At 42.0% G+C, this 12,783-nt stretch overlaps 2 protein-coding genes across 2 annotated transcripts; both read right to left on the minus strand.

The window, feature by feature from the left end:
* Positions 1 to 718: 718 nt before the first annotated feature.
* Positions 719 to 2,715, minus strand: LOC125511454 (phragmoplastin interacting protein 1-like). Its single transcript, XM_048676835.1, has 3 exons — positions 2,256 to 2,715; positions 1,485 to 1,531; positions 719 to 1,393 (listed from the first exon to the last, which is right to left on the minus strand). The coding sequence occupies exons 1-3, from the start codon at positions 2,613 to 2,615 to the stop codon at positions 1,048 to 1,050; spliced, it is 753 nt and encodes a 250-aa protein (XP_048532792.1). The 5' UTR covers positions 2,616 to 2,715; the 3' UTR covers positions 719 to 1,047.
* A 7,412-nt stretch (positions 2,716 to 10,127) lies between these two features.
* LOC125511455 (sugar transport protein MST1-like) lies at positions 10,128 to 12,258 on the minus strand. The gene is made up of 2 exons (XM_048676837.1): positions 11,971 to 12,258; positions 10,128 to 11,886 (listed from the first exon to the last, which is right to left on the minus strand). Exons 1-2 carry the CDS (start codon positions 12,110 to 12,112, stop codon positions 10,481 to 10,483), a joined length of 1,548 nt encoding a protein of 515 aa, XP_048532794.1. The 5' UTR covers positions 12,113 to 12,258; the 3' UTR covers positions 10,128 to 10,480.
* Positions 12,259 to 12,783: the final 525 nt, after the last annotated feature.

The raw sequence follows: 12,783 nt of genomic DNA on the forward strand, positions 1-12,783 counted from the left end.
GTTAAAAAAAACTACTCTACGAACGACTTGCATTAAAGGCCGGTCTTATTCTCAAAGGAAAAATAAAAAAGAAAAGCATTTCAGTCAGCATTTGTACAAATTTTAAGTCATCGCAACCTTGCTGGCAACCTTGCTGAACATGAATAGCGCGGTGTATCAGCAAGATTTTTCACGAAATGAAGTGCAGCCAGCAGAGAAGGTTGATAGATTGATAAAGATCATGTAGCCACCAAGTATTTGAAACACAAGCATTATATGTGGCCAATATTTGAAGAAACAAAACATCACTGTGGAGAGGGGCGAAACCAAAGTCTGAAGTCGAATACTGAAGCTCAGTAGCACACTAATGCTAAATGGTGAGCATCACCTTAGTCATTAGCCCCTGCAGGCAATCATCATAACACGCAAACTGATCACCTCGAATGCATATATAGTAGCTTCATGATCCACTAACAGACTGAAATAAGGCCACACTGGTCTCCAATGTGCCTGGCTTATTTTCTTTCCTACACTAGGACTACCAGGAAAGAACCTGATAAATACTTAAACCTATGTTATCCATGTTGACATGGTATGCATCCTACATGAATGGTTAGAGGTGTTATCAAAGTGGAGCATCAGAGATTATTACTGTCAATAACAAACGGAAAACATCATACTCCTGCTTAGTAGTGGACACTAGGAGGAAAACACTATTAGTAAAACTACAGACATCCTCTGCGAACAAGTACATGTTGAAAAGATTTGCAGACAGAGGTTTTTTCATACAAACATAAGACAGACAGGTTTCCACAACTCTGCTACAAAGCCGCTGCAACTGTGCTGGACAGAAACAATGTGCAGCATGATTTTTAAGATAGATTGATAAGATGCAGCCTGAAAGTATCTGTTACACGGTCATCACATCTGGCCAATATCTGGGATACACAAACATCATGGTGTGTTTGGTCTATAGAAACATAATGGAAACAGTGAAGGGGGCAAGACCTTACAGCTGAATCTCACTAGCCCAATAATGCTAAACGTTGAGCATCAGCTAGCCAGCCTTCAGGCCCTGTTGATGATAGCATACGCTATCTTCACAGGTCTGCCCCTCAGTTCAGATTGATTCATCCCTACAGCTTTCTCGAGTGATTCGTCATCCTCGAAATCAACATGGCAGAAACCGCGAGAATCTCCAGTTCTCTTGTCGATGGCAAATCTTATTGATGCAATCCTTGATGATTTGAAGAAATCTCTCAAGTCCTTCTCGGTGATGTTCCATGAGAGATTGCCGACATAAGCCGAGAGGCAGCCATCAGGCTTCTCAGGATCAGATTCAAACTCTGTCTTCTTTTGCCTCTTCGAGCTAGCAGTTATCCTGCATCTTTCGACCCTCATAAACCTGTTACCACTGTAGAAGCAGTATTTGCATCAGTAACAAGGGAATTCACCTGTGCACTGACATGAGTTGAAGACAAATGAATACACAGGCTCAAACTTACATTTTGTATCCATCAAGCTCCAGAGATTTCACGGCAACTTCATCTGACTGAAATGACATAATAGAGTAGAATGAATCAGCCTTGTTCAAATAAACTAAAAAGCCAAATATAATTATATGTTTCTGACTTCTAAAACTTCTTCCGTTTTCTTAGTAGATCTCACCGAGATTTCATGGCAAATCATTTCATCTGACTGAATGGCATAATAGAGTGAATTAGCTTTGTTCAAATGAACTAAAAAGCCAACTAGCTATATGTTCCAACTTCTAAAATTTCTTCAGTTTCCTTACTAGTTCTCGCATAGAGCAGCAACAGCTAATTTGCTCCATAACGAGATAAGGGAATAGCAGTTGTATGATGTTAGGAATTCCAAAATTGTAAATGCCGTCAAATCATTATCAGTCTGGCCAATTGGTCATCATATATTGTGACGAATCGTGCAAAGGGAGTCCACAACTAAAATTAAAGATCAGTGGTTGAACACTGACCAAACACATACACCACTGTAATGTACATAGCCCATTCAACAAACTGAAAGAATCAGGTGACAGTGTGACACACAAAATGGTTAGCAGGGTAGTGCCAACAAGTGCAATATCCAAATTTTCTTACTGTACAAACATGCAGATTCAGGTACAAACGAGCCATTGCCAGTCTCTCAACCTCTGTACTTGGAGCAAATACAGAGGATTATATGGATGCTAAATTATTGCTACGGCGGCATACAACAAACAAAGTGAAACAAGATAGCAGAATAAGTTAAGTAGTAACCTCGAAGGTAACGAAGGCGAGGCCGCGGAAGTTGCCGGAGTCCGGGAAGCGGGAGAGCTGGAGGGAGCGGATGGGGCCGAACTGGTCGAACAGCTCCCGGATCTCTTCCTCGGTGGTCGTGTACGGCATGCCGCTCGCCACCACCTTGCCGCGCTCATAGCTCTCAGCGCCCTCCCCGACCTCCGCCGCGGCCGCTGCGACAGGCTCCTCGGGTGCCTCTTGCTCCTGCACCTGCTCGACGGCCGGCTCGTCGGCCGCGGCGGAGATGGGCTGCCCCCACTTGTCCTTCTTGGGCTTCTTCCGCTTCTTAGTCTTCTCGGGGTTGGCTTGCGCTCGCGGGATCTGGTCCTCGGCCGCCATGGCTTAAACCCTAATCCTTCCGGCTCTGCCTTCGCGCCGCCGCCGCCGCCGAAAGAAGTGCTTTTGCTGGACAGGGTAGTGGTAATCCGCGGCAGCAGGACAGGAGATGAAATCCCAGCCGTCTATTGCGTTTAAGCTGCCAACTAAGATAATCACCATCACTACCCCTAACTTCATTTCATTACTATAATAAGCTTGCCTTCGGTTAAACTTTCTGACGTTTGACCAAGTTTATAGAAAAAGTATCAACATTCACAATAAATCATTGTCATTAGATACATCATGAAGTATATTTCGTATTGTAGTTATTTGGTATTGCATATGTTGATATTTTTAATAAAAAAAATTATCAAACATTGCAAAATTTGACTTAAACTAAACTAAGTATGCAAAGAAAAAAAGAAATGAAAAGAGTATATATTATGAAAATTATGCCTTGCACATTGCTAGTAAAGAAACAACTATTGACACTACAAAAACAAAATATATGGTGTCAACGGGGCAATAGGAGCGCCGGATCTACCTTTTCGTCTGAGATGTCGAACGTCCGACATTGCAGCATAGAAGTTTCTTGTTCAATAGTTTCCTGAATCTTATTGATGCAACATATTTTTCTTGCGGTAGGTTAACAAATTGTAACATTTTCAAACACTCCGATTTTCCTGGATTTTCAATTTTTTTTTCCATTTTTTGTTAGGATCGGGTTCAATGGGAGTCACATACCAACATGGAATGGGGAGGATTACCTATCCTAGACCAAAGAATGATTTGATTGGATTTTTTTAGAAGCACTTGTAATTTTATTCGTACTCATAAAAGTTACAGCTACACTAATTTGGATCTAAAATCCAAGAAAATACAAAGTAACTCCTACGACTAATAATTACAATGAAACCTTTTCAAAAACACTTTCTTCGCGGTATCAATCTCTGCTAGGAAAAAAAATACTCCAAAGACTTTTGTAAAGAGGCTACATTTGGACTAACTAACGATGTTGTCACTCTTTCACCTGCACGAACATTATTAATAATGATTTTTGAAAGCGCCTCGAGTCGCCCATCCAAAAAGATGGAAAACCTTGATCGATGAACGTACTTGGACCACGGATGATCCCCTAAAAGTGTAGGTCGTCGGATCACAATATCTTCATCATGATGTCGATGGAAGATTCCAACTCCACAAAGAACCAAACCAACAAAAAAGGTTTGACACACCAATATAAACTCGCCAGATCTGCAAAGACAGAAAACTCTCTAATCTCGTGGCACCGAAAAAAAAGAGTAAATTTATTCTCACAAAAAAGATGACACGTAGAACTCTTGAAGATGCGAGCCCCCCCCTCACGTCGCCAGGGTGCTGCGAACGCTGAATGACCTGATTAGATGAGCGCGCGGGAAGGCAGCCTCGCCTACATGCAGCCGGTGTTGGTCCGGCCCAGTAGGAATGTGGGTTCCTCACGCTGACACTACATTTACGTGATGTTCATTTTTTTCTTCTATTTTGTTTTTATTTATATTTTGAAATAAATAAATTTATTTTAAAAATAAAACCATGAATTTTAAAATGTTAACACAATATAAAAATGGAAGCACAACTAAAAAAATGTTGATACCTTTCTAAAACAATGTTTGTGACAATAAAAAATGTTCCTGCGTTTCAAAAAACTATATGTGAAATTTCTGAGAAATTTGTATACAATGTAAACAAATGTTTGCATAATATAAAAAAATGATTCTTACCATTAAGAAAATGTACGTGACATTTTAAAGACATATTCTCACGTTTCAAAAAAATTGTCATTTAAAAAATATTTATACAATGTAAAAATATATTTGCATAGTTCAAAAACATTTATTAGCATAAAAATGTTCAACGTGTATGAAAAAATATTGACCATGTATTCAAATAGGTGTTCAAACATGAAGTAATAAAAATGTACATAGTGTATTTTTAACATGTCCAGTGTGTATCAAAAAAATTTCATGTGCTCACTTAAAATATATATTGTGTACTGAAAACATTTAAAGTTATGTATACAATGTAAAAAAATCTCCATATACTTTTAAAAAAATGTTCAACACGTATTTGTAAAAATATTGATTGTATATTAAAAAAGTGTTCAAAAGATGTGTTAAAAGAAAAAACATACACCATGTAATTGAAAAATGTTGAACGTGCATCAAAAAAATGTTTGACACATACGCTAAAAATGTATATTATGTACTAAAAAAGTAGACATGTGTTGAAAAAATAGAAACCAATGAAAATAAAAAAGAATAAAGGAAAAACGAAGAAAACTTCTAAAACCCGAAAAAGAAAAATAAAGAAACCAAAAAGAAAATGAAAACTGAAGAAAACCAATGCAAAAAAATGAAAACAGTGAAACCCAAGAAGGAAACAAAGAAAAACGAAGAAAACCGGTTGTAGATGCTCTGAGTGCTCTGATGCGAAAGATTGCCGCTGGCACATGAAAAATTCTGCACTATAAACGGACTTTTTTAAAATAAAAATCGAATTTTATTAACTCAAAATGAAGCATCAAAGTAATTGATACAAACCCAATGAGCACACAATGAATATCCACATGATTAGGATGCATACCACCAATACTAACACACACACGCATCTCTGCCTAGCGGAGGAAAAAGAAAATAAAAAAGAAAACTCTAAAGCCATCAAAACAATGATTGACGACATGATTGCTGACGATTCATTTGCTCGGAGTTCTTTATTTCTTTGCAATGGCTTATATTATATAGTTCGTCAAGCAGTCCGTTGCTATCCGATAGTCATATGATAGCTCATATGACGTATCGTTAGAACTTCTTTAGGTTGGGCGTAAGTACAGAATCATTTCAATTTCACCCGAAAAAAACAGAGAATCATTTCAATTTAAAACCGTCACAACAATCACGAGTCATGTTTATAGTAGGAACTCATACCAGACAAACCAGCTGTGAAGTGGTTAGTCATGCCACGAGGTCAACTAGAGACTTGTTAACAGACATGATTGAAGGCTCGTCAGTCAGCCTATTGTTAGACGGTTAGTCCAGCCATGCATGGTTCCACTTGCACTTAAAATTAAGCAAGCGAGGTTAGATATCTTGGCAATGTTAGATGGCATGATGTAGTTAGTCCACTGCAAAGATCGAATGAGTCCAGCGAACAATGGCTGGATTCATATGCAGTGTATATGTATGTGAACCGAAGACTTGACTTTCACTGGCACGCCGTGGTATGCACGTAGATAGATTAGATAAATGCACCGGGGAAGGCGATGTTGATGCATGGCCACGCTGGTGATGGCGCTACCGGCGAGGAAGAGCGCCCCGCCCACGAGCATGATGCGCTGACGTCCAGTGGCCTTGGCCGTGCTGATGCAGCCATGCAGCTCGAATAAGTAAATTTACCGGTGGCGGGAGGTGCCGGCACACCATCCGCTGTCCATCTAGTTTCGTCAAGATTCGTGCACTCTGTCAAAGTATATACTACACTTCTTATACTATCTAAATACAACTGGCACACACTGACACATCTGACCAAATACATGCATGCCATGCAACTTTGTCAGGAGAGAGAGAGAGAGAGAGAGTTGGAATGAAGAGACCGACCGGACATGCATGATTCTCTCTTCCCATATAAATGACATCACTTTATTTTGGCCATATATTTCGAATGATTGATATATTTTAAAGTGAATGTCTATTTTTGAAACTTTTTATATATTTGAAATCGTGTTGACAAGACCTCTAGAATAAGATCAATGTTGGATATATTTGAACTAATTTTAATTTATATATTTCAATTTTCTTTGGCATCACTTTCGTAAAATAAGATTGTTTTGCTATTTCATAAAAGTGTTTGCTCCTGTTTTGCAAATTTCAAAATAATAATTTCACCTTTTGTAAACATTGGTTTCACTTATTTTAAGACACATATTTTACTTGTTTGAGAAAACATATTTCACTCAATTGAGAAAACATATTTCACCTTTTCTGAAATTAATTATTTTTACGCATTTAAGAAAAAATAATTTCACTCGGTTGAGAAAACATATCTCACTCAGTTGAGAGAACATATTTTCACGCATTAGGAAACACAAATTTTAGTTGTCTCAAAATACTAGTTTCACTAATTTCAGAAAGTTGATTTCAATCATTAAAAAAACTAATTTCTTTATGTTTAAAAAACCAATTTCACTCATCTGAAGAAACATATTTCACTCAAAGAAGAAAATGATTTCACTCAGATGTGAAAACATACTTCTCTCAGTTGAGAAAACATATTTCGAAACAAATATTGAAACATATTTCGCTTAGCAGAAATGTCAGTTTCACACATTGAAAAAGTCGTTTCACACCAAAAAGACATATTTCACTTTTTCAAATAACTCATTTCACTCATTTAAGAAAACCCATTACAGTCGCTCCATTGAAATACTATATTTCACTTGTTTCAAAAAACTGATTACACTCATTACAAGAGATAGATTTCATTAGTTTCAGAAAAATACATAATGGAGTAAAGAAACAGTTTCATAAGCTGAAATATGAAACTCACAAAGAAAACTATATTTAGAAAAGTGGTTTCAATCGTTTCAATATAAAACTTATTTCATTCATTTCAAAAGAACTGACTTCACTCATTTCATTAAACTTATTCCATTCATTACCAAAATGTTTTGAAATAATCAGTTTGACATGTTTGAACAAACTAGTTTCAGAAAACTGATTTCACTTATTTCAAAAAATATTTCACTAGTTTCAAAATCGATTCCAATTATTTTGAATAAGTAAATTTGAAATAAGTGAAATTTAAATTTTGATACGATTGAAATAGAAAAACTTAAACTAGTTTAAATATATTCAAAATTGGTCTTGTTCTACAAATCACATGTTCAGGGATTTGAATATATAAAATATTTCAATAATAGAAAATTAGTGTGAGAGATATTGTCCATCTGAAATTTTAAACAAAGATAAAATGGATGGATTTGTGTGTGAGAGAGGAGAGATTCTGCATGCATGCATGTGTACCGTTCCTGTTAAAAGGTACTGCATCATTCTGACATTGACTAGACTTAAATCACAAATACAAGAGATTTTTTGCAATGAATACTTTCATATACACATACACATGGTCCCACAACTTTAGATGTGGCAGCACCTCATTGGTGGAAAGATCACCGGTAGCTCCCGCCTCCGGTAAAAAACACTTTGCGCCATGCAGCTGGGCTGGCCACGACCACGAGCGACGGACGGCACCAGCCAAGCCAGGCAACGTGCAGCGACGACGTGAGTGCCAGCTGCTTGCCGTCGAGGCAGTATCCGTTTCCCTTTCGCGACCACCGTATTCTTCACGGCGTGGAACGAGAACCGCTCTCGTCTTAAAATACAAGTCCTACAAACAACTCGGAAAAGGAGTCAATTACAGCACTTTTTTTTTGCGGGGAAAGTCAATTACAGCACTTGTGCAGTGATACTAGAACTTGACATGAATGGTCTATAAATTTGCGGTGTACATTGAAGTGATGCAAAAACTTGACTTTGCCGTGTAAATGCGATGCAAAACTCGTTTTTATACATCCTTGGTGCTGACGAGACGTGCCAGCAGGCATGGAGCCCGCTATCAGTGATCAGATGGTGGGGACAGCATGTGGGGCCTGCTCTTTTTGCAAGAGAAAAATCTTGCACAAAAATAACCATGGTAGGTTAGAAACAACACAAATCGTATTAAGAGGAAAAACTGTCCAATATTTTGGAGCGCGCCTTACCGAAACAACCGATGACATTTGTTGTTGAAGTGGGATTAATAGGTTATATAGTATTCTTTAGATTAACAGCGTAAAGTAATTTTCTTGAACACGAATGAAAAGGGTGCAACCCAATTGGCGATTAACCACCAGGCTTGATGACATTTAGTGCACTATACGAGAATAAATATTTTCTATACCAATTTGGCCTAACAACATAAATGATAACTATAAACTTGAATGAAAAAGGTCCAGCAATCAAACCAGCGATCTCCTATCCCGATAGTGCAAACCAACACCCGACGAGGATCAACTCTGTACTTCGATACATCTGTAATATAAGCAAGAGCAGGACGTAGGGTTTTACCTCCATAGAGGGGGCCTGAACCTGGGTAAATGTTGTGTGTTCTTTCTCTTTTACCCATCGATCCGATCTAATAGCTCGGCCCCCTTACCCAGGTCTGCCGGTTTTGACACCGACAAAAGGTGATCTTGGATTTCTTCAGCGGGGACTGTAGGGACAAGTTGGTCAGCTCGAGAGGATTGCAGGGGCTAAGCATGGAAGGCTTTGGTCTCTTTGGGCTCGAGGTAGGGGATGGCAAAGCATCTGCCCACTCCCCTCACCCGGTGGTTATTGACTGGATCAACTAAGGACATGCTAGAGAGGAGGGCACTATTGAGAGAACCAGTGCCAAGGTCAGGGTCAGTTACCCCAAGGAGAGACGATGTGGAGTTTCTATTCCATGAAGGGATCATCTCAGAGATTGAATCTTTTTTCTGAGATGCTTCTCCTTGTGTAGGATCCTCCTTTTTTTAGAGACTAGGATTAACCACCACACCAGCTTAATATCAGACCAAATTGCATTATTAAATATGTGTGCATTTCTAGTTTTCCAAGTACACCATAAGATGCAAACGCATGTAAAATTATGCACACGTGGTTGTTGTTAGCAGGCCAAAATCTGGCAACGAAAGGAAAATCATATCCTAAAGTTATTCCAAAGAAGCTAGACAACTATTTCCAAAAAAATTTAGAAACTGCACAATCAAAGAGCAGATGAGAAACAATTTCTTGCTCATTGCAAAGTACACAATCCAAAGGTATATTCAAGTTTCTTTTGTACAAATTTGTCTCTAGTCATAGGCTTGTTTATGAGATAGAAGCTACAGAAAGATTTGGACCCTGCGAGGAGCAAACAGATCGAATGCCCCCCCCCCCCCTCTAGAGTCATATTGCCATAAAATGCATCGTCTGTTACTAAAAGAGATAGACTGACATTCCATCAGACTAGCCATAATGGATAGTAACATAGAGTAGTAACATGCCCATGTGGTAACATGCAAGACTTCATTTATTAGGCTATAGACCTATCTTGCCTTGACATGTGTGATGCTACTCATACTAGTAGTAACTAGCTATGTTACCACATGTCTCTCTTTCTTCATTTATTACTTGTCACATCATCTATTTTATCTAGATATGTGTGATGTTACTACCTATGCTATTTCCATTGTGAGTAGTCTCAGGGAAGAAGAAGAAAAATCCTTCTAAAAGTGAGTCACAATAATGGAAAGACTTATGTGTCACCACAACAATGATAACACACAATGGGACATCACAATAAACCTTTCTCCTGGAACATTAAAAACCTTCTAATGGGATATCACAATAATGTTGTAAGACAACAGAGCGATTGTAAAATATGACTTTGTGTGTCATCGGCGATAGAAAAGACAATCATTTCAGCTCATTATGAACATATATATGAACGCCCATATTTTTCCTTTTTTGCGTCGAGTCGATTACAATTTGTTGACCAGCAGGTACTCATGTTGAAGATATTCCGGTAATCAGCACGTTTCATTACACAAGAACATGTATACATATATAGACTGACGATTAATAACATACCCATTATCCAAGCTGTCAAAAGAAAAAAAACATTCAGTACCCATGATAGCAACATCGCAAATTCATCCGCAAGTCAATACACAAGATACTCCAAGTCCAAGCAAGAAGAAGAAGAATGCCACTCTCCTAAATAAAATTTTAACTGAGCATGCGTACACGGCACACCAAGGTTGTCGTTGAACGGACAAACGAACAGATAGCTCATGTTGACGCAGACGGAGATGAAGCTGGTTTGCGCCGGCCGTGGCCGTCGCCGACGAACCTCTTCCAGTACCAGTGGCGCTCCCAGACGGAGCCCATGGACTCGAGGGGTACGCCCTTGGTCTCCGGCAGGAAGACCAAGACGAAGGCCGTGAGAGCCACCACCCAGGCTGCGTAGTAGGCGAACGTGGCGTACTTGAGCCGGCACAGCAGGGCGAGGAAGGTCTGCGTCTGCAGGAAGGTGAGCCCCAGCGTGGTCGACACGCTCACCGACTGCCCCGCCGACCGTATCTCCATCGGGAAGATCTCGCCGGGGATGATCCAGATGAGCGGCGCCCACGACATGCCGAACCCGGCGCCCTGCACGCAGGTGAGCACCAGCAGCGCCACCCCGTAAGCCCGCGGTATGTGGCCGTTGGCGGCTTGCGCTCCCATGATCCACGCGTTCGCGACCTGGCACACGACCATGATCACCGCGCCCACCATGACGAGCACCTTACGGCCGTACCGGTCGATCACCAGCGTGGAGAGGATGAGCGAGCCGAACTTGACGGCGGCGAGGATGACCGCGCCCATCAGCGCCGCGTTGCTCCCGAAGCCGGCGATGCGGAACACCAGCGGCGAGAAGAAGGTCAGGACCATCATGCCGCTCAGCTGGTGGCAGAACGGCACCACGATGGAGAAGGTCAGGTGCGGGCGGTACTGCCGATCGGCGAACAGCTTCCGGAACGCGCCTTCCTCGCTGCTCTGCGCGGCCTCCACGGCGCGCGTGATGTCCTTGAGCTCGGCGTCCACGTTCGCGCTGGCCCCGCGCACCCGGAGGAGCGCCGACCGGGCGAGGTCGGCCTTCCCGCGCATGATGAAGCTGCTGGGCGTGTCGGTGAGGAAGAGAGCGCCGACGAAGATGACGATGGCCGGCGCGCCGGCGAGGCCGAGGGAGAGCCTCCAGCCCCACTCGAGGCGCGCGGTGCCGTAGTTGACGAGGTTGGCGATGAGGATCCCGAGGGCGAGGAAGAACTGGAAGGCGACGCCGAGGGAGCCGCGCCACCGCGCGGGGGCCATCTCGGCGAGGTACAGCGGGGTGGCCTGGTTGGTGAACCCGACGCCGAAGCCGAGCAGCATGCGGCCGACGATGAGCATGGCGAGGTTCATCGCGGCGCCGGTCATGGCGCCGCCCGCGAAGAAGAGAGCCCCGCCCAGCAGCATCACGCCACGCCGGCCCAGCGACCTGGTGACGCGGCCAGCGGCGAAGGACGACACGAGCCCCGCGATGTAGAGGGACGAGGTGAAGGAGGTCAGCGCGTGGCTGTCGAAGATGCAGTACTGGCTCCGCTTCGCGTCCGCCATCCGCCTGAGCACCTTGGGGAAGAAGGTCTGCAAGAAGGGCTTCATCTGCGAGACGCCGCCTGGATTTCACAGCAGTTAGCAAGCAATCAGAAACGAGACGAGCACACCGCGCAAGATCATAGTAAGCTGTGGGTGAATCTGACCTGAGATGCCGATGTCGTAGCCGAAGATGAGGCCGCCGGAGGCCGCCACAAGGCAGGTCATGACCACGGTGAACGTGAGCTCGCCGCCGTAAGCCAAAGGGGAACCATGGCCAGCCTCGACGCCAACGGCACCTACGGCCATCGCGCTCCCTCGCCTGTTGTGTGTGTGTGTGTGTGTGGAATGGACGCCCTGCAAAGGTTTCTCGTGCTACCAGTAGAGTATTGTAGTGTCACTGGTCAAGTTATCGAGAGGGAGAGCTGACTGGCAGCAACGGTACCGAGGAAGGGGCCGGCATCCTCTTGTATTTATAGATTGGTCAACTTTGGGCACCCCGGTGTATATCTCGCGTTCATGTTTGTTTGTTTTTGAGTTGGCATTCATGTTTAGATATGGCACTCTCAATGCACTATATTTGTGCTGCATTTAAAATAATTCTGATTTGATACTATCTTTTGTGTGAGAAAATTTATGAGATATTATTGCTCCCTTCCGGTTTATAGCCCTATATTACTCCCTACGTTTTCCTGTTTGGTTCATAAGTTCTAGGACTTTTTTTAGTCTCAACTTATAAGTCTCAAGTCCTTAAAAAGTTCCTACCTGTTTGGTTCCTGAGACTTATAAGTCTCTATAAGACCATATTACAACTATAAGTCTCTATAAGTCCCTCCTTGAGAGTCTTATTTCATAAGTCCTAAATGCTCACTTTAAGTCCCTATAAGTCTCTCCTGTTTGGTTTAGATGGGACTTATAGGGACTTATTTAAGTCCCTAGACCAATAAGTCCCTGGAAACAAACACCCTCTTATTTACTCT

Source organism: Triticum urartu, chromosome 5, assembly GCF_003073215.2.
Source record: "Triticum urartu cultivar G1812 chromosome 5, Tu2.1, whole genome shotgun sequence".
In the NCBI taxonomy this organism is placed as follows: Eukaryota; Viridiplantae; Streptophyta; class Magnoliopsida; order Poales; family Poaceae; genus Triticum; species Triticum urartu.